This window comes from Silurus aristotelis, assembly GCF_946808225.1.
Source record: "Silurus aristotelis genome assembly, chromosome: 27".
Lineage (NCBI taxonomy): Eukaryota > Metazoa > Chordata > Actinopteri > Siluriformes > Siluridae > Silurus > Silurus aristotelis.
In genome coordinates, this window is record NC_139600.1 from 15,754,014 (window position 1) to 15,782,013 (window position 28,000).

General features: G+C 40.6%; 1 protein-coding gene across 7 annotated transcripts; it reads left to right on the forward strand.

Moving 5' to 3' along the window:
* The first annotated feature begins 5,584 nt into the window (after positions 1–5,584).
* Positions 5,585–26,654, forward strand: acsl1a (acyl-CoA synthetase long chain family member 1a). 7 transcript variants are annotated; one of them, XM_083533146.1, is made up of 21 exons: positions 5,585–5,708; positions 12,838–13,088; positions 14,359–14,473; positions 14,602–14,666; positions 14,905–15,006; positions 15,689–15,788; positions 15,962–16,137; positions 16,573–16,605; positions 16,715–16,766; positions 16,907–16,980; positions 17,819–17,896; positions 18,755–18,889; positions 19,506–19,640; positions 22,251–22,346; positions 22,448–22,520; positions 22,614–22,702; positions 22,779–22,895; positions 22,992–23,135; positions 23,230–23,331; positions 23,952–24,023; positions 24,529–26,654. In XM_083533146.1, exons 2-21 carry the CDS (start codon positions 12,894–12,896, stop codon positions 24,667–24,669), a joined length of 2,094 nt encoding a protein of 697 aa, XP_083389272.1. In that variant the 5' UTR covers positions 5,585–5,708; positions 12,838–12,893; the 3' UTR covers positions 24,670–26,654. The 7 variants fall into 7 exon arrangements, with proteins under 7 accessions (XP_083389272.1, XP_083389275.1, XP_083389269.1 ...); XM_083533149.1 differs by lacking the exon at positions 17,819–17,896 and adding an exon at positions 17,684–17,761 and having other exon boundaries at positions 5,608–5,708; XM_083533143.1 differs by having other exon boundaries at positions 5,623–5,708; positions 17,684–17,896.
* Positions 26,655–28,000: the final 1,346 nt, after the last annotated feature.

Sequence of the window (28,000 nt, forward strand, 5' to 3'; positions counted from 1 at the left end):
AATGCCTTTTTTTATTTTATTTTATTTGTGTAGTTTTGCTTTTTGGAGTAAAAAATTGTTCCAACGCGCATTATCGGCTCGTGTCACTCTGTGGTAATAAAATTAAGACCCTGGATCTGATTTTCGGGCAGAAAAACGCAGTGCGTAAAATCATCTCTCAGCCCTTTGCACACTTTATTATATACTATATTTATTATTACTATATTTATCTGAGAAACTCAGGATGTGTGTACGGAGTGTGTACAGTGTGTGTACCGTGTGTACACAGTGTGTGTACAGTGTGTACAGTGTGTGTACGGTGTGTGTACAGAGTGTGTACAGAGTGTACACAGTGTGTGTACAGTGTGTGTATACAGTGTGTATACAGAGTGTGTACACAGTGTGTGTACAGAGTGTGTATACAGTGTGTGTACAGAGTGTGTACAGTGTGTGAATACAGTGTGTATACAGAGTGTGTACAAAGTGTGTGTACAGTGTGTGTACAGTGTGTACAGAGTGTATACAGTGTGTGTACAGAGTGTGTATACAGTGTGTATACAGAGTGTGTACACAGTGTGTGTACAGTGTGTGTACAGTGTGTGTACAGAGTGTATACAGTGTGTGTACAGAGTGTGTACAGTGTGTGTATACAGTGTGTATACAGAGTGTGTACACAGTGTGTGTAGAGTGTGTGTACAGTGTGTGTACAGAGTGTATACAGTGTGTGTACAGAGTGTGTACAGTGTGTGTATACAGTGTGTATACAGAGTGTGTACACAGTGTGTGTACAGTGTGTGTACAGTGTGTACAGTGTGTGTACCGTGTGTACACAGTGTGTGTACAGTGTGTGTACAGTGTATACAGTGTGTGTACAGAGTGTGTACAGTGTGTGTATACAGTGTGTATACAGAGTGTGTACACAGTGTGTGTACAGTGTGTGTCCAGAGTGTATACAGTGTGTGTACAGAGTGTGTACAGTGTGTGTATACAGTGTGTATACAGAGTGTGTACACAGTGTGTGTACAGTGTGTGTACAGAGTGTGTACAGTGTGTGTATACAGTGTGTATACAAAATGTGTGTACACAGTGTGTGTACAGTGTGTATACAGAGTGTATACAGTGTGTGTACAGAGTGTATACAGTGTGTGTACAGTGTGTGTACAGAGTGTGTACAGTGTGTACAGAGTGTGTGTACAGTGTGTGTACAGAGTGTGTGTACAGTGTGTGTACAGTGTGTGTACAGTGTGTGTGTGTGTACAGAGTGTGAAACAGAGTGTGTACAGTGTGCGTACAGTGTGTGTGTGTGTGTGTGTACAGTGTGTGTATACACACACACACACACACACACACTGTGTGTGAGTGTGTGTACAGTGTGCGTACAGCGTGTGTACAGAGTGTGTGTGTGTACAGTGTGTGTACAGTGTGTATTATGGGCTCGTGTCACTCTGGGGTAATAAAATTAAGACCCTGGATCTGATTTTCGGGCAGAAAAACGCAGTGCGTAAAATCATCTCTCAGCCCTTTGCACACTTTATTATATACTATATTTATTATTACTATATTTATCTGAGAAACTCAGGATGTGTGTACGGAGTGTGTACAGTGTGTGTACCGTGTGTACACAGTGTGTGTACAGTGTGTGTACAGTGTGTGTGCAGAGTGTGTACAGTGTGTGTACAGTGTGTGTACAGAGTGTACACAGTGTGTGTACAGTGTGTGTATACAGTGTGTATACAGAGTGTGTACACAGTGTGTGTACAGAGTGTATACAGTGTGTGTACAGTGTGTGTAGAGAGTGTATACAGTGTGTGTACAGAGTGTGTACAGTGTGTGTATACAGTGTGTATACAGAGTGTGTACACAGTGTGTGTACAGTGTGTGTACAGTGTGTGTACAGAGTGTATACAGTGTGTGTACAGAGTGTGTACAGTGTGTGTAAACAGTGTGTATACAGAGTGTGTACACAGTGTGTGTACAGTGTGTGTACAGTGTGTGTACAGAGTGTATACAGTGTGTGTACAGAGTGTGTACAGTGTGTGTATACAGTGTGTATACAGAGTGTGTACAGTGTGTGTATACAGTGTGTATACAGAGTGTGTACACAGTGTGTGTGCAGTGTGTATACAGAGTGTATACAGTGTGTGTACAGTGTGTGTACAGAGTGTATACAGTGTGTGTACAGTGTGTGTACAGAGTGTGTACAGTGTGTACAGAGTGTGTGTACAGTTTGTGTACAGTGTGTGTACAGTGTGTACAGTGTGTGTACAGTGTGTGTACAGTGTGTGTACAGAGTGTGTACAGTGTGTACAGAGTGTGTGTGTACAGTGTGTGTACAGTGTGTGTACAGTGTGTGTGTGTGTGTGTGTGTGTGTACAGAGTGTGTACAGAGTGTGTACAGTGTGCGTACAGTGTGTGTGTGTGTGTACAGTGTGTGTACAGAGTGTATACAGTGTGTGTACAGAGTGTGTACAGTGTGTATACAGTGTGTATACAGAGTGTGTACAAAGTGTGTGTACAGTGTGTGTACAGTGTGTGTAGAGAGTGTATACAGTGTGTGTACAGAGTGTGTACAGTGTGTGTATACAGTGTGTATACAGAGTGTGTACACAGTGTGTGTACAGTGTGTGTACAGTGTGTGTACAGAGTGTATACAGTGTGTGTACAGAGTGTGTACAGTGTGTGTATACAGTGTGTATACAGAGTGTGTACACAGTGTGTGTACAGTGTGTGTACAGTGTGTGTACAGAGTGTATACAGTGTGTGTACAGAGTGTGTACAGTGTGTGTATACAGTGTGTATACAGAGTGTGTATACAGTGTGTATACAGAGTGTGTACAGTGTGTGTATACAGTGTGTATACAGAGTGTGTACACAGTGTGTGTGCAGTGTGTATACAGTGTGTGTACAGTGTGTGTACAGAGTGTATACAGTGTGTGTACAGTGTGTGTACAGAGTGTGTACAGTGTGTACAGAGTGTGTGTACAGTGTGTGTACAGTGTGTGTACAGTGTGTACAGTGTGTGTACAGTGTGTGTACAGTGTGTGTACAGAGTGTGTACAGTGTGTACAGAGTGTGTGTGTACAGTGTGTGTACAGTGTGTGTGTGTGTGTGTACAGAGTGTGTACAGAGTGTGTACAGTGTGCGTACAGTGTGTGTGTGTGTGTGTACGGTGTGTACAGTGTGTGTACAGTGTGCGTACAGCGTGTGTACAGAGTGTGTGTGTGTGTGTACAGTGTGTGTACAGTGTGTGTGTGTGTACAGTGTGTGTACAGTGTGTGTGTGTGTACAGTGTGTGTGTGTGTGTGTGTGTGTGTGTGTGTACAGTGTGTACTTTCATGCTATTTTTATTAATTATTTTAAGAAAACATTTTGAACTCGACAAAATATTTAAAATATATCTAATAATATATATAATTAATTTTCTGCAATGTTGATGATAAAAATAATAATATTTAAAATATATACTTTATATTTTCTACCATATATACAACTATATATAATATATATCATATTGTATATTATATAGCCCCCCCCCCTCCCCCTTATTTTTAATGGAACGATCCGTTTCTATGGTTTTTCAAGCGCCAATCAGAACGCGAGATTTGCGTCTAATATAATTCGAATCCTGACCCCGGAACTATCAGACTTTTAATGCCAAATTATTCACATTTCTATGTATAAAAATTGTTTGTGTTGATATGATTAATATTTTAATTTGTTTATTAATATTTTATATTTAGATATTTTGTGAGTGATTTTTTTTACGCAGTTTTTTAATGTTAGAGCGCCCCCGTGTGCACAATAACAGCCACAGCATCAAACATTCTGAGTCTCTTTCATCAATATACCCATATGTCCAAAAGTATTGGGACACCTGACTATTACAGTATGAGTTTCTTTTTAAACAGGTTATTAGAGGAGATATAAATAGTCATATATTTAATACAAGCAACTGTCAATTGATGCTTTATCATAAAAATGACACATTTACAGATTACCCAAGATACAGTAAGTCTAAAAAATTTAATGAATTAAATTAAATAAAAAAAAGAAGAAAAAACACCTTGATCAATACTACACATCATATCATATTGTTCTGATATTCTACACATTTTTAGATGGAGAAAAAAAAAGGATTTGTCTGGAAACAGGAGACATGTTTGAGGTCCAGGCCACATGAGGCATTGAAGTTGGAGATGTTATCAGTCCTGTGACAGAAAAAAAAACTTAAAATGAACACAAAATCTATAAATCAATAAACAAAATAAGTATCTGCATTAAACACTAATGTGCACTTATTTTAAATCCTATTTACTGATCTTTCTTCTTCTTCTTCTTCTTCTTCTTCTTCTTCTTCTTCTTCTTCTTCTTCTTCTTCTTCTTTCGGCTGCTCCCATTAGGGGTCGCCACAGCGGATCATCCGTCTCCATACCACCCTGTCCTCTACATCTGCCTCTTTCACACCAACTACCTGCATGTCTTCCCTCACCACATCCATGAACCTCCTCCTTGGCCTTCCTCTTTTCCTCCTACCTGGTGGCTCCATCTTCAGCATTTTTCTACCAATATAATTCATGTCCCTTCTCTGCACATGTCCAAACCATCTCAATCTCGCCTCCCTCACCTTGTCACCAAAACATCCTACATGTGCTGTCCCTCTAATAAACTCATTTCTAATCTTGTCCATCTTCGTCACTCCCAACGAAAACCTCAACATCTTCAGCTCTGCTACCTCCAGCTCCACCTCCTGTCTTTTACTCAATGCCACTGTCTCTAATCCATACAACATCTCAGGTCTCACCACAGTCCTATAAACTTTCCCTTTTATTCTTGCAGATACTCTTCTATCACAAATCACTCCTGTCACTCTTCTCCACCCACTCCACCCTGCCTGCACTCTTTTCTTCACTTCTCTAACACACTCTCCATTACTTTGCACTGTTGACCCCAGGTACCTGAACTCCTCCACCTTCTCCACCTCTTCTCCCTGCAACCGCATCACTCCACTGCCCTCCCTCTCATTCACACACATGTACTCTGTCTTACTCCTACTGACTTTTATTCCCCTTCTCTCCAGCGCATATCTCCACCTCTCCAGGCTCTTCTCAACCTGCTCTCTACTCTCACCACAAATCACAATATCATCTGCAAACATCATAGTCCAGGGAGACTCCTGTCTTTAATATGCCTTAAATATTTATGTAAAAATACACAACTGCTATTTAATGTTAAGCCATTTGTGTGCAGATATTATATCTATTTAGAGAAACTGCGGCGAACGCTGTGTTTGGCCACCAGATGGCGCCAGAACACTCTTTTAAACCGGAGGTTCCAATTAATAAAAAAAAAAAATTTTAATTCTTTTTTTAATATTATAAAATTTATATTAAAAAAATGTAAAATTTTGAGATTACGATTTAAAATGTAAACAGATGGACTATATTTTATATTCTATGTAATCCTTGATCATTTGATCCTTTGATAGAAATAATAATGCACAAGGCTAATAACAATAAATATAAATAAGAATGCTGTATTTTCTAATGCACATATTTTAAATGAGCGTAAATGTAACAAAACGTACATAAAATCTAATTTGTGAGTCGAATGCTGACGCAATAGCCAATCAGAGAGGACGTGGGCGGGGCTTGTGCGTGAACAGGGGAATAAACAACGCCGTGCGTGTTTCTGAAAGTCGGTGGTGTTCGAGCGGAATTCACGCGCTTCAGGTTTGTCCACGGTTTTTTGTTTTGTTTTGTTTTGTTTTTTGCATTGACATTCATGGACACAGGCGCGGTCTGAGGAGGGTAGATGATGCTGACATTAAGGTTCTTTGATGGTTCTTTGCTTGTAAAAAAAAAAATGTCATCATCTTTATTGAGCTTTGAAGTGAAATTGTTTGCTTGCACAAGGTTACAGTTGCGCGCGCTCAATGCTGTTACATTGTGGACTGAAATGTCACGTGTGCATGGTGATGCACGTGTTTTCAAAACGATGCATTTCACCATCCATCACGTGTCAGTCCATTCTCAGAAATAAATAGCCTGAAATGCACTTGGGTTCGGTCTGTATGGTGGTATTGTTATGGCTCTATCTTTAGTCACGTGATTTATCTGGGGGGGAAAAATCATTAAAATTGCATTATGAAGGTGCAGTAATTCAGTGTTTAAGGTTCTGTGTTACTGAGCAGAAGGTCTGGGAGTTTTCATGCCTGGGTATTGCCAATCTGCCACACCATCTGCCACTCTTGGGCCCTTGCGTAAGGTTCCTAAATGTGTAAGATCTTGTGATGAAGCTTGACCCTGGGACACAATCCTGGATCCTGGATATTCGATTTGGAATATTTAAATGGAAAAAGCAGGAAAACCACTTGTGTGTGGAGTACCAGGTGCTGCTCCTCTGGACTTGTGTGGTCTTCCGTTTTGTTTGGAAACAGCTGCTGTTTTTGTAAAAACAATGCTGTAATCGGGGCGTTTTTATTGACCCTAAGCATCCTCCGGTCCACGGCATGGAAAAGCGCAGCAGCTGCAGCTTTGGAGCCCCGTGGACCCTGGTGGAAACATCTGATTACGCAAAGCTGAAGAGACGACCATGTGCAACACATTGTTACAACCATTTGAAGTCTTGGTGTTTCTCTGATCACTGATTACCCCTCCCCCGATCGTCCGATCGTGAAGGTGAACATAGAGAAAAGGGTAATTTTTCATTACAGGTTAACGTAAGACACTCTGAGGGCACGGGGCACAGGGTGAGCTGTGTTTCTCAGTAAACATGACTGATTCTGGTGTTTGGGACACTAAGACTTCTCAGATAACCTCGTATGTATGGAGGTCTTGTGTTCAGAAACGCAGTCACACACTCTGTGATGTGTAGCCCCTCAAACAACAGTGCTTTTACACACAGGATGAGTCACCAGAGAGGTTTACTTTCGCTTGTGTGCAGCCAGACATCGGCTCTGTGTCGAATGTCATAACCAGCTGCATTTAGGAATGTCTGGTTTTGTCTAAAGTGGTTTGAGGTTTGGGACAAAGCGAGCAGATGAACTGCAGCTGATTTTTAACAATCGGATTCAGCTTTATACTTACTGGAGCTTTGTGTGCGATTGTTTTCGAGTCACTTTGTGAAACACTGAATCACCAAATTTTTTTTCTTTTTACTACAAAGACTGAGGCACACAATTGTATATCTTTTGGAGAGCCAAACCTGTTCCAGCATTACAATGCCCTTGTGCACCATGAAGATCTGCTTTATATGGGTTAGACTGGAAGATCTCCTGCCATAGAGCTCAAACCCTATGGAACACCTTTTGGGATGAACGTGAACGCAGCCCAGGGACCTCCTCACCTTCTCACCTACAGCAGTACCTGACTTTACTAACACCTTTTGTGATCGAATAAATCCCTCAGAAAATCTAGTAGAACATCTTCCCAGAAGAATGGAGGTTATTATAAGATGTATATTTACTTAAAATGTAAGTAATTTTACCTCAGGGAATTAACATCAGAGCTACTGTTTAATATAAATATCCACCTCAAACCTTATCTTGTTTATAAAATTGAAATGGCGGCCATCTTGGATGTCCTGAATAACTGTCTTTTGGGACAATTGGTGATTATAACCACGAAACATTTTTGTAAAAACTCCAGTGTCTGATGTATATGTGTATATATAAATATTTGTTGAAATTAACAATTAAAACCTTTTTAGCATTATTGGCTACTTAAAGAAGGAACTCTAGCTGAATATGGTGGATTTAGCTGGAGATCCTTATGATGGACTTTCGAGTTGAACTTCTGAGGAAATTCTGTGGTAATTGGCGGCAACGTTAATCAGATTAGCAACATCTGTTCGCAGCTTTCACACAGTCTAAGCGTCAAAAGATCATATTCCATAAAAAAACCTAATTTTCCGATTCAAAATGGAGTATGTTGATTTTCACCAACATTCTTGGTTCCGCTTTAACTTCATTTGGACAACTAACTCATGGAGCTTCTATTACTAAAGACCGTCTTGCTTATAGTTCAACGTTAATGACGGTGTGTTATATGAGCTCCTGCAGGCGTTACGTGTGCTGTTCCAGATGTACACAGGAATCTCAGGAATTTGGGCATATCCCCAAATTCCTGCATGGGAGTATCCGTCTGAGGTCTGGCTGCCATTTTTTCCCCCCCAGACACCTCACATTTAACCCAGACCTTTTCTTCTACACCAAGTAAAGCAAGGTCTAGAGATCTTTCTCTCTCTGGCCAACATCTTAGCACTAGTTAGAGTAAGAATAAGCAAAAAAAGTGACTTTGGAGTGAAATAAGTAATATTGTTTGACCCATTTGTTTAGCTTTCAACCGTATATTTGCATTTTTTGCATCTCATGCTGTGGATTTGCATCAGAAGATAATGACCAACATCTGAGCTGTCTTTCATGGGGACGATGAAGCAGCACACCATCATGCCACGCCCCGATTTTGTAAAAAAAAAAAAAAATTGCAGTTTATACAGTAATGCAGATTTCCTCATTTAATTATAACCTACATTATATTTTTAATATTTGTTTAATGATTTGAAATGTTTTGTATAAAATTGGAATAAAGGCAAATATAACCGAACCGAGCTGCAGCTTTAGCAAATTCGGCTAAAGTGTCGGACTTCTGCAACCTGCGTCCTCCATAGATCTTAGCAGAACAGAACCAACGTCCTGTGCCTTTAAGTGCGTCCTGACTAAGCGAGTGAGAAGTGAAGGTGGTGAGACGTACGAGGAAATAAACTTTAGAGGAACCAGGCACATCTGGGTGAGATACCAGATGCATTGTGGTTTCGTGATTGTTGAGGTTCTCGACTGTTTACTGATGGACACGAGCGCAAAACTATTCGCCCAGATTTGATCAACTTCCGCCAATGATCAATAAATTATAATTTATCAGACACCCAAGTTTAAAATAAAAGAAGCAGAGCAATTGAGACCTTGAGGACACTTTACTGGTCTTTTCTGGATCATATCAAGAATACAAGGTGTTGAAGTGTTGGAAATTTATGTTTAAAAGAATTCTGTTTCTAAAGACCGGCATTTCATAAAAGAAATATAAAAAAAAATATATATATATTTCATCATGGGGACCTGTGGAATATGTGCTGAGTGTATACGTGGGTCAATGAGTGTGGCAGGCATAACCCGACCATACACACACACACACACACACACACACACACACACACACACACACACACACACACACACACACACACACACACAGAGGCCCAAATCCCAGAACATGTTCTAGAGTCTTCCATTTGCTAGTCATTTATTTTTTGCACTCATGTAACGTGTCTATTGTGTTCTTTCTCAGACGAGACCCTGACCAATCGAGACGTCTCGTTCTGATCAGATGAATCGCAATGTTATGTTTGTAAATTTTTTTAAAGCTACACGAGTAAGATTTAGCCATGTGTTGCTGTGTGCGTCTGTGGCCCATAGTAAAAACATAGTCATTTAAAAAAAAAGGTGTAAAAGGAGGCTAGCATGCAGTTGTGTGTCTTCTGTAGCTACCTAGAATAAACGTAAAGCTCCTAAATTGACACTGGTTAGACGTGTACGCTGAGCTGAAGACTAGTTTGTGCTCATAAGAGGATGAGAATTGGATTAGAGTTCTACAGGACCAAGCTTACAATCTTAAATCCCGACATTAGCATTTACTTGACTGGCCAGCTGTGTGTGTGTGTGTGTGTGTGTGTGTGTGTGTGTATGTATGTATACGCAAAACAATAAGCTTCTTGTTGTCGTGAAAATAATACTAAATTTCCACTAGGTGAGAAAATAATTACAGATTTTCTAATGCCACCCTTGCATTTGGAATTCTTTATAACGAATATCAAGACTGTAGCTGAGAATAAGGTCCGTCATTCCGAAGTCCGGCCTCCAGTAGACTTCATATCGAGACTTCATGTTCAATTAAAGGAGTTATTTTGTCCTTAAAAGACGCAAAGTGAACGACGAGTCAGAAACAATCAATACATTGTCTTCAATTTAATAAACGAAAGAATAACAATTTAATGCATTTTTATTTGTAGGATGCTTCTAATGGACATTTTCTTAAAGCAGCTTTACAGAGATAAAGAGGTTCTAAAGTTGTATGTAAAAATGTATGTTTACTGCCTTAGTGTTTGGAAAATTTAATGAAGTTTCTCCATAAAGCTGTTTTAAATGAACATTCTTTCTGTAGTCTTCTGCATCATAGTTATCTGTGGTAACAATCTCGGTACCAACAATCTGAAGGAACTAATGAAGAATTGAAATATAGTGTGAACCATTACACACGATATTCTGTGGAGATACGTGCGCTACACTAACGTGACTTGCAATATGAACAACATATGCACAATACACACAGATTTGACTATCAGGCCAGTATCCTCAATATTCAAAACTTCCGGTAGATGCTAAACTGCATTTCGTTGCTGTGTACAATTATGATAAAGATCTGTCTGTCTGTCTGTCTGACCGGTCAGTTTCGGCCATGAGCTTCGCTCGACACTCACAGATATAAGTTTTGAAAATCAGTATTGTCAAATATACATTCACCAGTATGTACATGCATACTTCTATTGATGCATAAACCTATTACATTGAGTATTGAAGGTACATCGATGAGTATTTGGAGACCTGGATTTCTAAAACGGGTTGTTTCTGTAAAATTGGAGAGTGGTTAGCTGTTTTTCCAGACTATAGACATTCCTGAGTTTCTTGCCTTCAGCTCTTTAAAAGGGTTCCAACCATGTTCTGTATCTATAAACTCATTCAAGCTTCATGAGGAACAAACTTTGAAAGGAACCAGACTGAAAAGTGCATTCATTACAGTTCCATCATTGTTCTAAACTGTTTACTTGTGAAGATTCGAGTGTAAAACTGTCCCTGACTTCAAACGAGACAAAGAATTTCACCATGTTTTACCTCTGTGCATGGCCTTAAATAGAAACAGTGGTCATGATCATGTTTAAAGGGCAAACTTGAATTTTAATTTACTTTGAATGGAATTTAATTTACTTCCTCAACCCTTGGTCTGCTTTCTATTACACACACTTGACTTTTATGTCGTTTGTTTCAAAGCTGTTAGAGGACATTACGACACCAGTAGTGTGTGAAACCAGTTGTCCAGCAGTGTGGATCTTCCTTTCAGTGCTGTAAATTGACCACCTCCGTCTGTAATGCTGCTAATCGTTAGCTGGCTTGAAAGGGAGATGTATTCATTGGGAATGTCCACATTTCTCTCCAATGTGATGCTCATTTTTCTGTAAAAATTTATTATTAATATTACTCTTATTAATATTTAACCTAATCAAACTTCTGTTGAGAAACACACACACACGCACACACACTCGTGCACACACTACCTGAGAGTCAGTTAGCAACCTGCACCATGTGACTTCAGTGTGTGTGTGTGTGTGTGTGTGTGTGTGTGTCTGTCAACATCACACACTTTATTCCGGCTTTATCGACCCACACGACTATCAGCTGCAACTCGCTCTGCTGGTATTTAGACAAACACACTCGTGTTTAATGTGGGTCATTGTGTGTGTGTGTGTGTGTGTGTGTGTGTGTGTGTGTGTGTGTGTGTGTGTGTGTGTGAAATGGGAAGTGCAAGAAAAGAATGAATGCCAGGATCACGCTGGTCTACAAAATGACACACACACACACACACACACACACACACACACACACACACACACACACACACACACACACATTCTTGCTCAGGGTTTATATTGCTCTGCCCTAACATTTAGATCAAACCAAAGGAAACAGAGGAAGACAGCATGTTGATGTCCCCCTAAGGCAGTGGTAATTGTGTGTGTGGGCGTGTGTGTGCACTATTTGAGGGGGTGTTGCTCTTCTATTCTTGGTCTTTCAGGAACCATTCTAAGAACTCTACAACACCAGATACTGTGGTTTGAATCTTACTCTTGAAACTGACACACTTCCATAAATTACTGACGTTCTCTTTTTCTCTGAAAACAGTTTGGCAGCTGTAAGTATGGAGAGTCACTCTGTGTGTGTGTGTGTGTGTGTGTGTGTGTGTGTGTGTGTGTGTTTGTGTGTTTGTTTTAGTAGTTGTAATGGACCTCTGTATATTTATAGAGATCTGTGCAGACTAGTGGATGTGAGGGGAGGTGTGTCTGACTGACGTGATAGGGTGTGTGTGTGTGTGTGTGTGTGTGTGTGTGTGTGCTTGAGAGGGAAAGATGTGCCTTTTGAGCATGACATTTGGCCGTGTCTTTGAGTGGAAAAAGGGAGGATTTTGAGTGTGAGGTAAAAGTAAAGTGGCTTAGCATTTCAGGTGGGTGTGTCTGAGAAAGAAGGGTGTGTCTTTGACTTAGCTGGAATAAGCAAGCAGGAAAAAAAGGGACATTGAATTATGTTGTCAAGGACGTGCAAATGTTCCTATTTACAAACATGAAACTTCTTGTTCAAAAATATGAAATTAATGACTTTATTTGGTATTAGAATGCTCTGTATGACTCATGTAATCTGGGCTCTGACTCTGCTGCTATATGCAGCCGAGTCACAAGTGTGCAGGTGTGTGAGGACTATTATTAGCAGGGGTTGGGAGAAGGACAGAGTCAACGAACGGAGAAAAAGAGACTGAGGGTGTGTGTGTGTTTGAAGGTTAGCAGTTCAACAGTGTTTTCTGTAAACTTCAGTATGCTGTTTCTAGTCTGGCTTGTTTTTGAGTGAGGGTTTGTGTTTGTGTTGGGACAGAACCCACACTCATCTCTGTATGACTGACTGCTGTACAAATCCGAGTTGTAAAGTTAAAATCAAGGCAATTGGAGCTTCCTGTCTCACCCATCTTTGTTCTCTTCATACAGATTTGTGCGTGTTTTTATTTTTTTTTGACTGAGGAGCGCCTCCCGGTGGCCAAGCCATGCAGGTGCAGGATCTGATTTGGCAGTTCCGGATACCGGAATTGGGTGACTTCAGGCACTATGTGCGTAGTTTGCCCACCAACACGCTCATGGGCATGGGTGCTTTTGCCGCCATCACCACCTACTGGCTCGCCACCAGACCCCGAGCCCTGAAGCCCCCCTGCGATCTCACCATGCAGTCTGTGGAGGTGGAGGTACATTTCACATCATCATTACACCATCGTTACAGATGTTTCTCAAGAAACATTCCGTTTACTACTAATTCTCCAAAATGTCCCTCTATCCTAATGAGGATAATAATCCGAAAACTCGTCCAGAGATTTGAAAGCACTAGAATGGCCTGAACGTCAATTCATCACAATAATAGAAAGAGAAGGAGATGGGCTCGGCCTGCTTGGTTGTCATGGCGACAGCCTTGGCAACCACGGTCTGAAATTAAAGCGAGGGGGGAAAAAAACTCAGGATATCATCATCCATCTCTGTCTGTCCGTGTCTTCATCTCTATCTCTCTGTTCATGTTGTATTCTTCTCTCTACCTCTTTTTCTTTGCTCTCTAATCTAATTGGTAATAATAATCTAATTAATAATTCGGACATGGTTGAGGAATGCTGACAAACCAAATCCGTGTTAGAACGGGATTAGAGACTCGAGTGGGCAGTGAAGAAATGGGTCTTTATTCTTAACACGAATTTAATTTCACCTGAAGGTGCCAGGACGATGCTAAAACCTTGATACATTCTCCTGCATTTCAGGTTGAGCTCAAAGGGTTTGTTGGCTCAGAGGAAAGGCATCTTGGATGCTATATATTCCTGAAGATGCATCTCCTTATCTTTTAACCCTTAGTTTGCTGGAATGGGCGTTCAGCTAGTTGGGTGCTCCAGTAATCTATATGCTTACTATTAGGGGTGGCGGGACACACTGGAGAGAAGAGGCATGAAAGTCAGTAGGAGTAAGACAGAGTACATGTGTGTGAATGAGAGGGAGGGCAGTGGAGTGGTGCGGTTGCAGGGAGAAGAGGTGGAGAAGGTGGAGGAGTTCAGGTACCTGGGGTCAACAGTGCAGAGTAATGGCGAGTGTGTTAGAGAAGTGAAGAAAAGAGTGCAGGCAGGGTGGAGTGGGTGGAGAAGAGTGACAGGAGTGATTTGTGATAGAAGAGTATCTGTGAGAGTGAAAGGGAAAGTTTATAGGACTTTGGTGAGACCTGAGATGTTGTATGGGTTTAGAGACATTGGCATTGAGTAAAAGAAAGAAGTTTGAGCTGAAGGTAGCAGAGCTGAAGATGTTGAGATGTTCGTTTAGAGTGACGACGATGGACAGGATTAGAAATGAGTTTATTAGAGGGACAGAGCATGTAGGACGTTCTGGAGACAAGGTGAGGGAGGTGTGATTTACCCACCCACTTTAACACCAGCTGCTCAATCACTAAACATGTCTTATTAATACGACTTTGGGAATATTTTCCAGGACGAGGAATACGCTCGGCGCTCCATCCTCCTGGACAGCAACAGGTTGATGACTCACTTCTATGACGATGCCCGGACCATGTATGAGGTGTTTCTCCGTGGAATCAGGGTGTCTAGTAAGTGTCCAAAATAGACACCTCAGGTTTTATTTCTTTCTTTACCAATCTGGTGTCTTGAATGGTTTTTCATGTTTTCTCACTACAGGAGCTGGTGTTTAACCTTAATGTCTGTTTGTCTTCCTCAGATAACGGTCCTTGTTTAGGATCAAGGAAACCTAAGCAGCCATACGAATGGCTCTCGTACCAAGAGGTAACGTGTCCCAGCTTCCTGCATGGGTGATTTAAAGGAAATTCTTTCTGCCATTTTCGAACATCCTATAACAATTATATAGACGATATCAGACTATAGTTAGTGTCCAAATTCCTGTATCCAATCAGCCCTCTTCAACACTCACTCCAGTACAGAATTTGCTTTCCAACTCTAAGGAAATTTGATTGATACCAATGTAATGTATTGTAATGTAGTGTGTGTGTGTGTGTGTAAATAGGTTGCAGACAGAGCCGAGATGATTGGCTCAGCATTGCTCCACAGAGGTCACAGTAAATCTGGAGACAAATGCATCGGTATCTTCTCCCAGAACAGACCCGAGGTACACACTGATATATACTTGTTCATTCTGGATTCCAAACTCTGCCAGTCTCCCCATCAGTCTCTCCCTGATGATGATGATGATGTGTTGCGATTTGGGTCATTCTCTTGTGATGATGTTTCTCCCAATTAGATTTAATGCATTTAAAATTGAAAGACAGAATGCTTTACTAGAATTCTGAATTCATCTGAGCTCAAGCTCCCTCCACCATGCTTCACCCAAAATCTCATAGGTTTTGGATCGTGAGCAAAACCTTTTCTTTCTCTGCATTTTATCCGTTAGATTACTTTGGTAGAGGTTGCTCTCTTATTTATTTACTTCTCTCAATTTTTAATTTTATTCACTTTTGGAGAGACTTCTTTGCAAACTGCATTCTGACCTCATGGTTCCTAATGCTGAGGAGTTGTTCACATCTCATGGGATGAGCTTATGTATGCTCTCGACGTCTTTTCAAATGGTGCGTTGTTACACCTTCACTTCTGCCCTTTTGAGGCTGTTGGTGCTGTAAATTAACATTGGTTTTGAGTTTTCTTCACAGCAGTCACAATTTCGGTCAAAAATCTTGTCTTGTTCTAAGTCTAGTTCTAGTACACAAGTGATTTCTTAAATTTTAAGGAAATTTCTAAATGTTTGTGCAACGATTGCATTTTTTTTTCTCCACTTTTTTTTACTGTGGTTACAGTGGACTGTATCTGAGCTGGCCTGCTATACCTACTCACTGGTGGCTGTTCCACTGTATGACACACTGGGCACAGAGGCCATCAGCTACATTATAGACAAAGGTAATAACACATGCGTGCGCGCGCGCGCACACACACACACACACACACACACACACAAATCCATGAACATTTTATGCTGGTAGCAAACCAGCAGCCATGATGGTTTTCAACTTTATCTGTACTCAGAATAAAAACAAAACAAAACAAAAAAAAACTATTACTTTTTTCTCTAGCCGAGATCTCGACGGTGATCTGTGATGTGGTGGACAGGGTCCACACGCTGCTGGAGTGTGTGTCCGGGCGAGAACACAGCGTCAGGACCATTGTACTGATAGATGACAAGAACAGTGAGCTCACTTCACAAGCAGAAAAGGAGGGAGTCCAGATCATCAGTCTGAGGGAATTAGAGGTTAACACACACACACACACACACACACAGTGAGAAATTTCCCCACTGTGGGACGAATAAAGGTATATCTTACACGCATTCATAAACATGCATTAATAAAACCACATGCACACACGTTTGTTACTCCTGTGTGTGTGTGTGTGTGTGTGGTTCAGGATTCCTTTCACTGTCCGGAATGAGTCTTTAACCTTCTAACCTAAACAACCCCCAAACCAATAAACTTCCACCTCCATGTTTCACTGTGGGGGGGTGAAGCAGTCTGATCACATCTTCTCTCCTCTTCTCCATCTTACACAAGTTCTTCTGATAGACATACAATTGTCCCGTTCACTGTTCAATCATTGTGCTAAAGCCTTTTACCTAGTTACACACACACACACACACACACACACACACACACACACACACTTGCTGACCTGATTGTGTTTCTTTCAGGCTCTGGGCAAAGCCCATCACAGACGTCCTATGGTAAGCAGAACAAAATATTTAACTCGATTACCATCCAGACTGGATTCAGCTGGTGTGATCTGATGAATTTTTCCTGTCTTTGTGGATGATCATCTTTGATCTGCTGTAGCCTCCTACACCCGAAGACCTCGCACTGATCTGCTTCACCAGTGGAACCACAGGCGAGTGTGTGTGTGTGTGTGTGTGTGTGTGTGTGTGTGTGTGTGTGTGTGTGTGTAAGAAATGGAGGGAGTGGGTATCTATATTGAATTGTTCTTGCCATCTAGTGCTGCCCTGTAAAAGTTTGTTTTTGCTTCTTCAGGGAACCCCAAGGGCGCAATGCTCACACACAGCAACGTGATCTCCAACTGCGCCGCCTTCATCCGCATCACCCAGGTACAGATTCTAATTCAGAGGCACAACATGCACCAGGAATTCATTATCACAGATTATCGCTTGGAACCTGACAAATAAATTAGTAACGTGTGGGTGTTTTTCTGCACTCCATCTATTTAAACACATTCTACTTGGAAAGAATTCATAGATTCCTTCATTCTGTGTGAATTTGATTTGCATCAGTGTTTAGAACATTCTGGGTACGTACCATTTTATGTAGATCAGGATTTTTCTTTTCTTTTTTAAAATGGTGCATTAAATAAAATATGGGTTTGAGATTTACACATCGTTTGCATTTTGTTTTTATTTCCATTATTTCTTAATTTCTTTAGATTAATTTATTTATTTTATCTAATTTTCTTTCTCCCCCATGACATGAAGTAGCATTTAGTAATGTTTTACCACAGACTTAAAAAAAAATGTAATTACAGTTTATTTAATTATTTATTAAAGATCACATTGTACAATTTTTTTTAAATGTTTGTAGTAATATACACTGTTTTAGCAGCTATAAATATTTGTAGCAGCCGAGGCAAAACGTAAAAAGGTTTTTGTGTAATATTGTCTTTTTTTTGGGGTTTTCTTGCTTTCGGTCTTTTTTTTTTTTTCTGTCTTCCTCTTTCATTGTCCACCTACTTCCTTCCCTGCTGTGTGTGTGTGTGTGTGTGTGTGTGTGTGTGTGTGTGTGTGTGTGTAAGAGTAGGAAAAGCTAAGGATGAATCGTCACGACATTATCATCTCCTTCTTGCCTCTTGCTCACATGTTTGAGAGAGTGATGGAGGTACAGTGTGATTTACCCTGCATGTGTGTGTGTGTGTGTGTGTGTGTGTTTTCACAGATACACTGCATGCTCAACCAAACCGATATCCACATATCTTACCTTCCCCTCGCTCACATGTTCGAGAGGGTGGTAGAGGTACGTATGCGGAACTGCGAGTATTTGTTAAGAAAAATGTTGGAAAGTTCATGTAGACAAGAAAAAATATAAACCTGGACCCTGAGTGTTAAAGTAACTAATGACCTGAGGTATTGATCTGCCAGCTGGGATGTTTTATATTGATGACACACACTAAATCTACACTAATCTGGATACATTTTAGATAAATAAACAGCATTTTTGTCTAAAAACGTTCCACGTCTACAAATCGTTTACAGTTTTTATGTCTCTGAGCAGAACGTAGGTCTTCATTCCCACCTGGCGTTTATTTACTTTTTCCCGGCTCTTTAAAACGTTGCGCCAATGTCGAGGAAGGGCGTGGTCACATGACTAAAAACGTGTCATCTTTTCCCTAAAGCGTCCGTTTTCACAGTCCACAAAAAACCCTGTCTCGGTGTAAACAGCATTTTCAAACAAAAACATATACGTGTGTATATACGGCCACCAAAACCATACAGAGTCATTTAGAACGTCTGGTTACGAAAGTTTAATATAATGATTGTTAAAACTTTTTTTTTGTAACGTGACGGTAAAGCACTAAAATCTGCTCTCTATTGAAATGTTTAACCTCCTACTAATCAATCTTCTGCTGTTTATGCAAAAAAAACCTCAAGGTTACACTTCATGAACTCGCACAAACAGTAACTAGCATCTGGCTAATATAAAAGGCCTAAATATGGCAAAATGTCACCACATGAAGATCAGAATCATGTGATGGTTCATTCTGGGGAAATGTATTAAATATAATATGAATGAATTTGCTTTTGATCGCTTTGCTCCTCAGTCGCTATAAAGACCAAATGTTTTTGTACATTGCGATTCTGGACTCGTGTACAGAGTGTGATCCTGGTGCATGGAGCCAAGATTGGTTACTTTCAGGGTGACATCCGTACGTTGATGGATGATCTGAAGACCCTCAAACCCACTGTGTTCCCCGTCGTACCCCGACTCCTCAATCGCATGTTTGATAAGGTGAGGACTTGCACATTTTACTGTGTGTGTGTGTGTGTGTGTGTGTATAAAAACAGCAGATCAGTATTAAGTATTGAACACTGTTTTCTCAGTAAATATATTTCTCAAGGTTTTATTGACATGAACTTTTTACCAGATGTTGGTAAAAACCCATGCAGTCCACACATACAAAGAAATCAAACCATAGATGTCCATAAATGAAGTTATGTGTAATAATGTGACGGAGAAAAGTATTAAACACACCTACTGAAATGTATTTAATACTTCGTACAAAAGCCTCAGTTGATCTCGACGGCTTTGACGCCTGGTGAGGTGAGGAGGTTCCTGGGGTGCAGTTAACTTTAAAGGTGTTCAGTAGGGTTTATAGCAGGAGATCTTCCACATGGACCCTCACAGAGCCGGCTTTGTGCTTCATGGCATTGACATGCTGGAACATGGTTTGGGTCTCCTAGTTTAAGTGAAGGGATTATTTCATGCTCCAGCATCCGAAGTGTGAAATGTAGTGTAAAGGAGCATTTTAGAATACATTTGAAAATTCTTGCTTGTGATTTAATTCACTGTGCTGAGGGTCATGTAAATTGGTTTGTGTGTTGGATAAAGATTTTTTTTTCTTCAGATCTTCGGGCAGGCAAACACTCCACTTAAGCGCTGGCTGCTCGACTTCGCCACCAGGAGGAAAGAGTCGGAGTTGCGCAGCGGCGTGGTGAGGAAGGACAGCATGTGGGACAAACTCATCTTCAACAAAGTCCAGGTAGGACAACCTACACTTCTGGGTCAAGAAAAGGGTGCAAAATAGCATTAAATGCAGTGCCCGAATTGGGGGGGCACGGGACCCTATAAGGCATTAGGGACCCCCCATGACAAGTAAAATACTTAGAGGGGTCCCCAAGATTATTTTAGTAAAGAATATATGAATTACACAACAATTGGGGACCCCATAAGGCTTGACTCCATTTGAGCACTGATCAAATGCCCTCAAGAACAAATCAATGGTAAAGATTTAGAACGGGGAAAGTTTTTCCTTTGATTTCTTTACATGCTAAAGCCTTGTGGTGAATCTGTGGCCATTATGTTCCAGAAAGCGGAAGCAAGTTGATGAGTACATCACCAAGATTTGACCTAAACGAATATAAAGTAGATGTGAATGTCTCCATTGAGCAAAATGTTGGCAGAGAGAGAGGTCTCATAACCTATGCGTTTACTTAATTATTGATCATTTCCTGACCAATGATTCGTAGCTGATTAGACGTTGACCGCAGCTTCCGTTCCGCTGTGAAAGCGACCTCTAGAGGTGAATCACTGAAACCACATGCTGTGTTTTTACACGTGAGGCTGCACGCTGCATGGAGAGTGCTATATTATATTTATAATATATTCATTGTATATTATATTCCGATTTATTTCATTTAGTACATTTTCTTTAGTGAGTAATGGTTTTTTTTTTGTTTGTTTATAATAAAGTTCAGTACTTTTACATTGGAGTGTTACAGTGAGGAAAATAAGTATTTAAACACTGCTATTTTGCAAGTTCTCCCACTTAGAAATCATGGAGGGGTCTGAAATTGTCATCGTAGGTGCATGTCCACTGTGAGAGACATAATCTAAAAAAAAAAATCCAGAAATCACAATGTATGATTTTTTTTAAACTATTTATTTGTATGCTACAGCTGCAAATAAGTATTTGAACACCTGAGAAAGTCAATGTTAATATTTGGTACAGTAGCCTTTGTTTGCAATTACAGAGGTCAAACGTTTCCTGTAGTTTTTCACCAGGTTTGCACACACTGCAGGAGGGATTTTGGCCCACTCCTCCACACAGATCTTCTCTAGATCAGTCAGGTTTCTGGCCTGTTGCTGAGAAACACGGAGTTTGAGCTCCCTCCAAAGATTCTCTATTGGGTTTAGGTCTGGAGACTGGCTAGGCCACGCCAGAACCTTGATATGCTTCTTACAGAGCCACTCCTTGGTTATCCTGGCTGTGTGCTTCGGGTCATTGTCATGTTGGAAGACCCAGCCTCGACCCATCTTCAATGCTCTAACTGAGGGAAGGAGGTTGTTCCCCAAAATCTCGCAATGCATGGCCCCAGTCATCCTCTCCTTAATACAGTGCAGTCACCCTGTCCCATGTGCAGAAAAACACCCCCAAAGCATGCTACCACCCCCATGCTTCACAGTAGGGATGGTGTTCTTGGGATGGTACTCATCATTCTTCTTCCTCCAAACATGTTTAGTGGAATTATGACCCAAAAGTTCTATTTTGGTCTCATCTGACCACATGACTTTCTCCCATGACTCCTCTGGATCATCCAAATGGTCATTGGCAAACTTAAGACGTGCCTGGACATGAGCTGGTTTAAGCAGGGGAACCTTCCGTGCCATGCATGATTTCAAACCATGACGTCTTAGTGTATTACAAACAGTAACCTTGGAAACGGTGGTCCCAGCTCTTTTCAGGTCATTGACCAGCTCCTCCCGTGTAGTTCTGGGCTGATTTCTCACCTTCCTTAGGATCAGTGAGACCCCACGAGGTGAAATCTTGCATGGAGCCCCAGTCCGAGGGAGATTGACAGTCATGTTTAGCTTCTTCTATTTTCTAATGATTGCTCCAACAGTGGATCTTTTTTCACCAAGCTGCTTGGCAATTTCCCCGTAGCCCTTTCCAGCCTTGTGGAGGTGTACAATTTTGTCTCTAGTGTCTTTGGACAGCTCTTTGGTCTTGGCCATGTTAGTAGTTGGATTCTTACTGATTGTATGGGGTGGACAGGTGTCTTTATGCAGCTAACGACCTCAAACAGGTGCATCTAATTTAGGATAATAAATGTAGTGGAGGTGGACATTTTAAAGGCAGACTAACAGGTCTTTGAGGGTCAGAATTCTAGCTGATAGACAGGTGTTCAAATACTTATTTGCAGCTGTATCATACAAATAAATAGTTAAAAATCATACATTGTGATTTCTGGATTTTTTTTTTCCAGATTATGTGTCTCACAGTGGACATGCACCTACGATGACAATTTCAGACCCCTCCATGATTTCTAAGTGGGAGAACTTGCAAAATAGCAGCGTGTTCAAATACTTATTTTCCTCACTGTATGTTTGTTTGTTTTTGACAGGATCGTACTTGCAGTTTTTAAAAATGGTTACAACCTAGCTATCGGTATTGGTAAAATCATTTAGCCCCTATTGATCATCATTAAAAGCGTAATATTTTGCCTGGGAACAAATCATATTGGTAAAATAATAATGTGTTTAAAAATATCTATCCAGAGAAAATCTTCCATTTTATTTTAAATGAAATTGTGGCTCAATTATATGTTTGATACATACACATGTATAGTTGAGTGTGTGTGTGTGTGTGTAGGTGAGTTTGGGTGGGCGTGTAAGGCTGATGATCACCGGCGCTGCTCCCGTATCTCCCACCGTGCTGACGTTCCTGCGGGCTGCACTCGGCTGCCAGGTCAAACATCACACCTACTTCATTTCGTCACGTGACCTTCTCCTTTCTAGTCCCCGTTATTGCAAAGTGTGTGAACACGGTTTGTTTGTTCTGTGTGGCAGTTTTATGAAGGCTACGGACAGACAGAATGCACTGCAGGATGCACCATGTCCCTGCCAGGAGACTGGACAGCAGGTAAGGTTACCACACACACACACACTTTGTAGGAAGGATGCGTGTACAAACATAAATCCTCTGTGTGTGTGTGTGTGTGTGTGTGTGTTTTAGGTCACGTGGGTCCTCCTTTACCCTGTAATTATGTTAAACTGATGGATGTGGAAGAGATGAGCTACTTTGCTGCTAATGGAGAGGGGGAGGTGAGTCACTGGCGCTTTACGCACCTCCTAAACAATATCTAAAAATAATCTCATTAGTCTCCCTGGATGTGTTTAGGTGTGTGTGAAAGGACCAAACGTGTTCCAGGGCTACCTGAAGGATCCGGAGAAGACCGCAGAGGCCATCGATAAGGATGGCTGGTTGCACACGGGCGATATTGGCAAATGGCTTCCGGTAAAATCGTCTCTCGTCTCCAAACCTGCTTATTGTTTTATGGAAATTGTGAAATTGTAGAAACGTCTCTTTAATCGTATTCGCTTCATGTCGTAGAACGGCACTCTGAAGATTGTAGACCGGAAGAAGCACATCTTTAAGATGGCGCAAGGAGAATATATTGCTCCCGAGAGGATCGAGAACATCTACATCCACAGCGACCCCGTGGCTCAGATCTTTCTTCATGGAGACAGTCTGCAGGTCCTACACATAGTCACAACTCTCTGAAGTTGGTAAAACATAGTTGTGTATATGAACTTGCATGTGAGTAAATGATACTGCGGTGTGTGTGCAGGCGTGTTTAGTCGGCATTGTGGTACCAGACCCTGACTTCCTTCCAGGATGGGCCAAGAAAAGAGGTGTTGTGGGTTCCTACCTCGAGCTGTGCAGGAGAAAGGTAACACATGCACTCACACACACCTTAAGGTTTATTGATGAACATGTGGAGCAAAGCCTGATCTGCCTGGTCAAATCCCAGAGTAGAACACCCATCATACTGTGGAACCAAAGAGTTCAAGGTGATGATTCGGCCTCCAAATTCCCCAGGTCTTAATCCAATCGAGTGTCTGCGGGAGCTCCTGGAGCAACAAGTCCTATCCGTGGAGGCTCCATCTCACAAATTACAAGACTTAAAGGATCTGGGTGCCAGATACCACACACTTTCACATGACATAGAAAGTCAGATGTTCTGGTGGCCCTATACTATATAAGGCAGATGGTTTTGATGGTATGGCTGATCAGTGTATTCCTCTGATGGTTACTAAGTTCTGACAGTCCAGACTCTTTACACAAATCTTGCTAACATTTCCACACACTGTGTTTAGTTTTGCACATTGATATGAACACGGCCTAGAAAATGATCAACACCTTCTGACCAGTAACAATGAATGAAATGAATCTGAGTGAGAAATAAAAAGCATTAAGTTTCTGAAGTCTACAGCACAGAGGATTATTAACGCTTGTCTGGTTTGTGTGTGTTGACGTGAGACTTCCACTTTTCTGTTTTTGTCTCCACAGGAAGTGAAAAACGCCATATTAGAAGACCTGGTGCGGTTGGGGAAGGAGGGCGGTCTGAAGTCCTTCGAGCAGGTCAGCTGATGATGGTGGTTCGCTCTGTGGGCAGACAGACTTCCTCCATTTCTCTGTCATGAAACTCGAAGCAGAAGCCGTCCTCTTCTGGTTTACAGCAGATGCTGCAGTATATAGTTACATTTATATTGATTGTTTAGTCACAACGTTTTCACTTTAAGCTCAAACTAATGCGCCAAATGTGATTCCTTAAATGTTCTTGAGCTGCAAACTTGGAATAATATAAAACTTCAGTCAGTACAGATATTATAGAACCATGTAATACAGGCAGAAGCTGCAGCCAATCAGACGAGAGTGTGTGTAAACCCCCCTTATTTGCTGATGTGTAGCTGCTTCCATCTAACGGTTAATACAAGGAGATGATCTCACATACACAACACACCATTTTATTTTAGTCTCTATAGATAGACGTAAAGAAGCCCATGAGGAAGCTAATCTATGAGATGTTTGGTGAGCTGTATTGTCACACAAAGAGCAAAACTGATCACGTTTTGTGTGTGTCCAGGTGAGAGACATCGTCCTCATCCCTGAGATGTTCTCAGTGCAGAACGGCCTCCTCACACCCACCCTGAAGGCCAAGAGAACCGAGCTGAGGAACCGCTTCCAAGAGCAAATCAATCAGCTCTACTCCAAGATCAAGATGTAAGCAGAGACTGAGGAAGAAGAAGAAGACACAGGTGGAGAACTACGTAGAGATGAGCTCTCTGCAAAGTGCAGTTCTGATGATGTCCACTAGGTTATTTAATTTTATTCTTTTGCCTAAATGTGTTTAGGCATCTATTGTGATTTATTTAATGCCTTCAGGCCAGTAAATGCCCTCCACAGGAACAGTTTTTGAAGAAAAAGCTGATTATCAAAGATTTCACCTCCAGTACGACAAGACGTCTTGACCAATCAAAAACCAGCTTCAAGTGTTTAAGATTAACTTTTATCCAAACTGTTTCCTGAAATAGCCTTTATATTAATATTCAAATCAAATGTTCACACTGCAAAGTCAAAATATTGACAGTTCATATACATCTGCTGCTGACCAGGAGGGTTTCCTTTCTTACATTTTTGAGTATTGTTCTAAACTCATTGGTTGTTTTCCAGCTTCAGTACCTTCTCGGATGTTCTCGCGTATCGGTTTCTTGGTGCCATGTGCATTCGTATGGCATTTATTTTCTGTTTAGTGCCAAAGACGTGGCATCGTCCTGATTGTGACGGATTTGATTACATTATCGCTATCGTTTATAGCTTGATTTGATAACGACCCCTTCTGTTTTTCCTTTTAAACGAGTCGTCATGCTGTTATAGGAAAACGTTCGATGTTTGTAAGTCAGGGTGTTTTTTTTTTCTATGCCCTTAGTGTTTATTATAAATATTATTTCTGTTGTACCACAAAACATTTATTTTATGAATTAATGCAGCATAATTTTAATCCAATTGTAACTATATTAGATGTTGGGTGTGAAACTTGCCTGTTCTCATTTCTGTTCTAGCAGCTGTAAACATCCTGAGCCTTAACAGAAACAAGAAGCAGCATGTTGTTTTACAGAGAAACCACAAAAATCATAAACTCCTGAAGACCCCTTGGGTGGCTTTAATCTGCTAATGCAGAACGCCAGGGGCTCGTTCTTTGTGCATGGCTAACTACGTTCAAGATGCATCCAAGATGATCTTATTGCGGTAATGATAGTCTTCCTAGTTTGGTTCTTCAAAACACAGATAAATATGTATAGATTTACACATGATATTGGAAATCTGTGATTGGCTGGTACAATGGCTGATGCATTGCAGAGCAAGAGTTATTGTTAGAAGTTTATGAAGAATTTATATTCAGTAGATTTTATTTATTTTATTTTTTTTATGTCACAGGACCCACAGGACAGAACTAGGGAGCATGTAATCAAAAAATTTTCAGTTTAGGTCCATTTTATAATTTTTATTTTTTAACCTACTTTACTATACTTTTTAATACGAGGGTAAATGATTCCCTCAGGAAAAAAAATAATTTTTTTTCCAAAAGTGGAATCCAGTCTATCAGTTGGGAAAACTCTATTACTCTTGCAACTGGTCGCTTTGGTAAAAACAAAAAAAATGGCAGGACATGGCTGCGACAGACTTCCCGTATCCAATTGACCTTATAAGCTTGTTGCTATGACGATGACTCCAGTATGAGCTTTGAAGTACCAAACTAACCCAGATCATGTTGAATCTTCAACAGTGAAATCCAGCTAATCAAGTAATCCATGTACCAGGACCAGACCCCTGGTGTACAGGTCCCTGTAAATGAGCCATTACTATGGAAACCTGTTAGAACAAGAAATGAACTGCTGTCCAAGGTGCTGCTTTGGAAAAATTAATTCTCAGTAACCTCTAAAAGCTGAACTCGCTGTGGTATTTAAACCCCATTCAAAACAATGCGACGGATATCTAATTTTTTTTAACGCATTTTAAATTAAATATGTGAAGAATACTGTTTAAAAAAAAAGAAAAGCCCTTCAGTAATGTTGCACCTAAACCACTGCCACTCTTATGGACAAGATTCTGTACAGATATATTTATGATTCAAATCGATATATTTTGTGTATAATTGTTGCAGTATCGAGTTGTTTGTTTGTGTGGGTGAAAATAAACAGATGCAGCCGAGTGAGTGGTTTTGTGGGTTTTTTTTGTAAATGCTTAAAAATAATAATAATAAAAAAAAGATCCCGAATACACTCTCGCTTTTCTATTTGCGCTCTCTCTCCCACACTCACTCTCTCCTTTTCTATTTCATCCAAGGGCTAAAGAGCTAAAATAAAGGCATTACCTCTATATACAGAATTATATAAATGCAGATTCATCATATACATCTGTATACAGGCGTCTCTTCTGTATATACAAAGGACATATATCACACACATAAGTGGTCTCCTCCTGAGGTACCAATGATCCTGTCCACTTCTTTCCAGACCTACCTGTTTCATCTTTTTTTTTTTTCCACTCTCCTCTCTCTTGCTCCATCTCTCTCTCTTTTCCTCTAGCTGGTCCGTCCTAATGCCCTACTTCTGAATAGAATTCCACTTGGTGCATCTGAGGAGATTTTTCTGACAGAAGATCCATGCTCCATGTTTTCTCTTTCTTGCCATTTCTGTCTTTCTCTCACTCTCTCAGTGCTGATGGGTGTTTCAGGGGCTTGCTGATTACCAAAGCGATCCTCAAATACAACAGTACGGTGGTAAGCTACGTCTTCCTGCACCAAGGATGTCACCTTCTCGTTCGAAGGTGATAAAATGAGATTACCATGTCCTCATCCAGAGTGATCCTGATGATACCAGTCAGCATGTGCTTGTGTGTGTTTTAAGATGGTTCACAATTGAGCGGTCGTGGGTCATGTGTTTGATTGGATCCGGATTGGACCACGTTGGACCTTAAAGCAATTCTCAAAAATATTCTCTTTCTCATAAACGCACTTCGGAAACATTTTTAACAATCCAGTCCTGGACTTCCTTTAACAGCAAATAAAAAAAAAATACATCACTTTATTTTGAACCAGTTTCCATCATAACACATTATAGCTATATTTGGATCTAATTAAGAAAAATGCTTGAGGAGAAAATTTGTGTGCTGGATTTGATGAAGAAATGATCTCCTCACTGCCCCGTATTTCTCCTACCATGGACAATCTGGTTACCTGTACAATGTTCATACCAAAACATCACTGTGAGGCTCCTGAGGTAAATGTATTTATCAGCTCTTTCCATAACAACATGAAAAACATTTCCTTTTTTAGGTTCTTTGTGTCTCTCCAACTAAATTGACATCATCTGCATTCAAAAGTGGAAATCCATCTAAATATATGATTTTTTTCTATGTTGAATGACATTAAAGACTTGAACACTGGGAATATGCATTGGCTGGTTATTGAGTTTGTTCCTCAGGAGAACCTTTGAAGGTTCTATGTAAATTATATTGTAAGTTCTAGAAAAGAAATAATTTAATCAATCTCTCTC

Coding starts and splice junctions, on each gene's coding strand:
- acsl1a (XM_083533143.1), top strand. CDS start 12,894: ATGCAGGTGCAGGATCTGATTTGGCAGTTCCGGATACCGGAATTGGGT. Junction 15,007..15,688: donor TCTCCCAGAACAGACCCGAG/GTACACACTGAT, acceptor CTGTGGTTACAG/TGGACTGTATCTGAGCTGGC. Junction 22,521..22,613: donor GCCAGGAGACTGGACAGCAG/GTAAGGTTACCA, acceptor TGTGTGTTTTAG/GTCACGTGGGTCCTCCTTTA.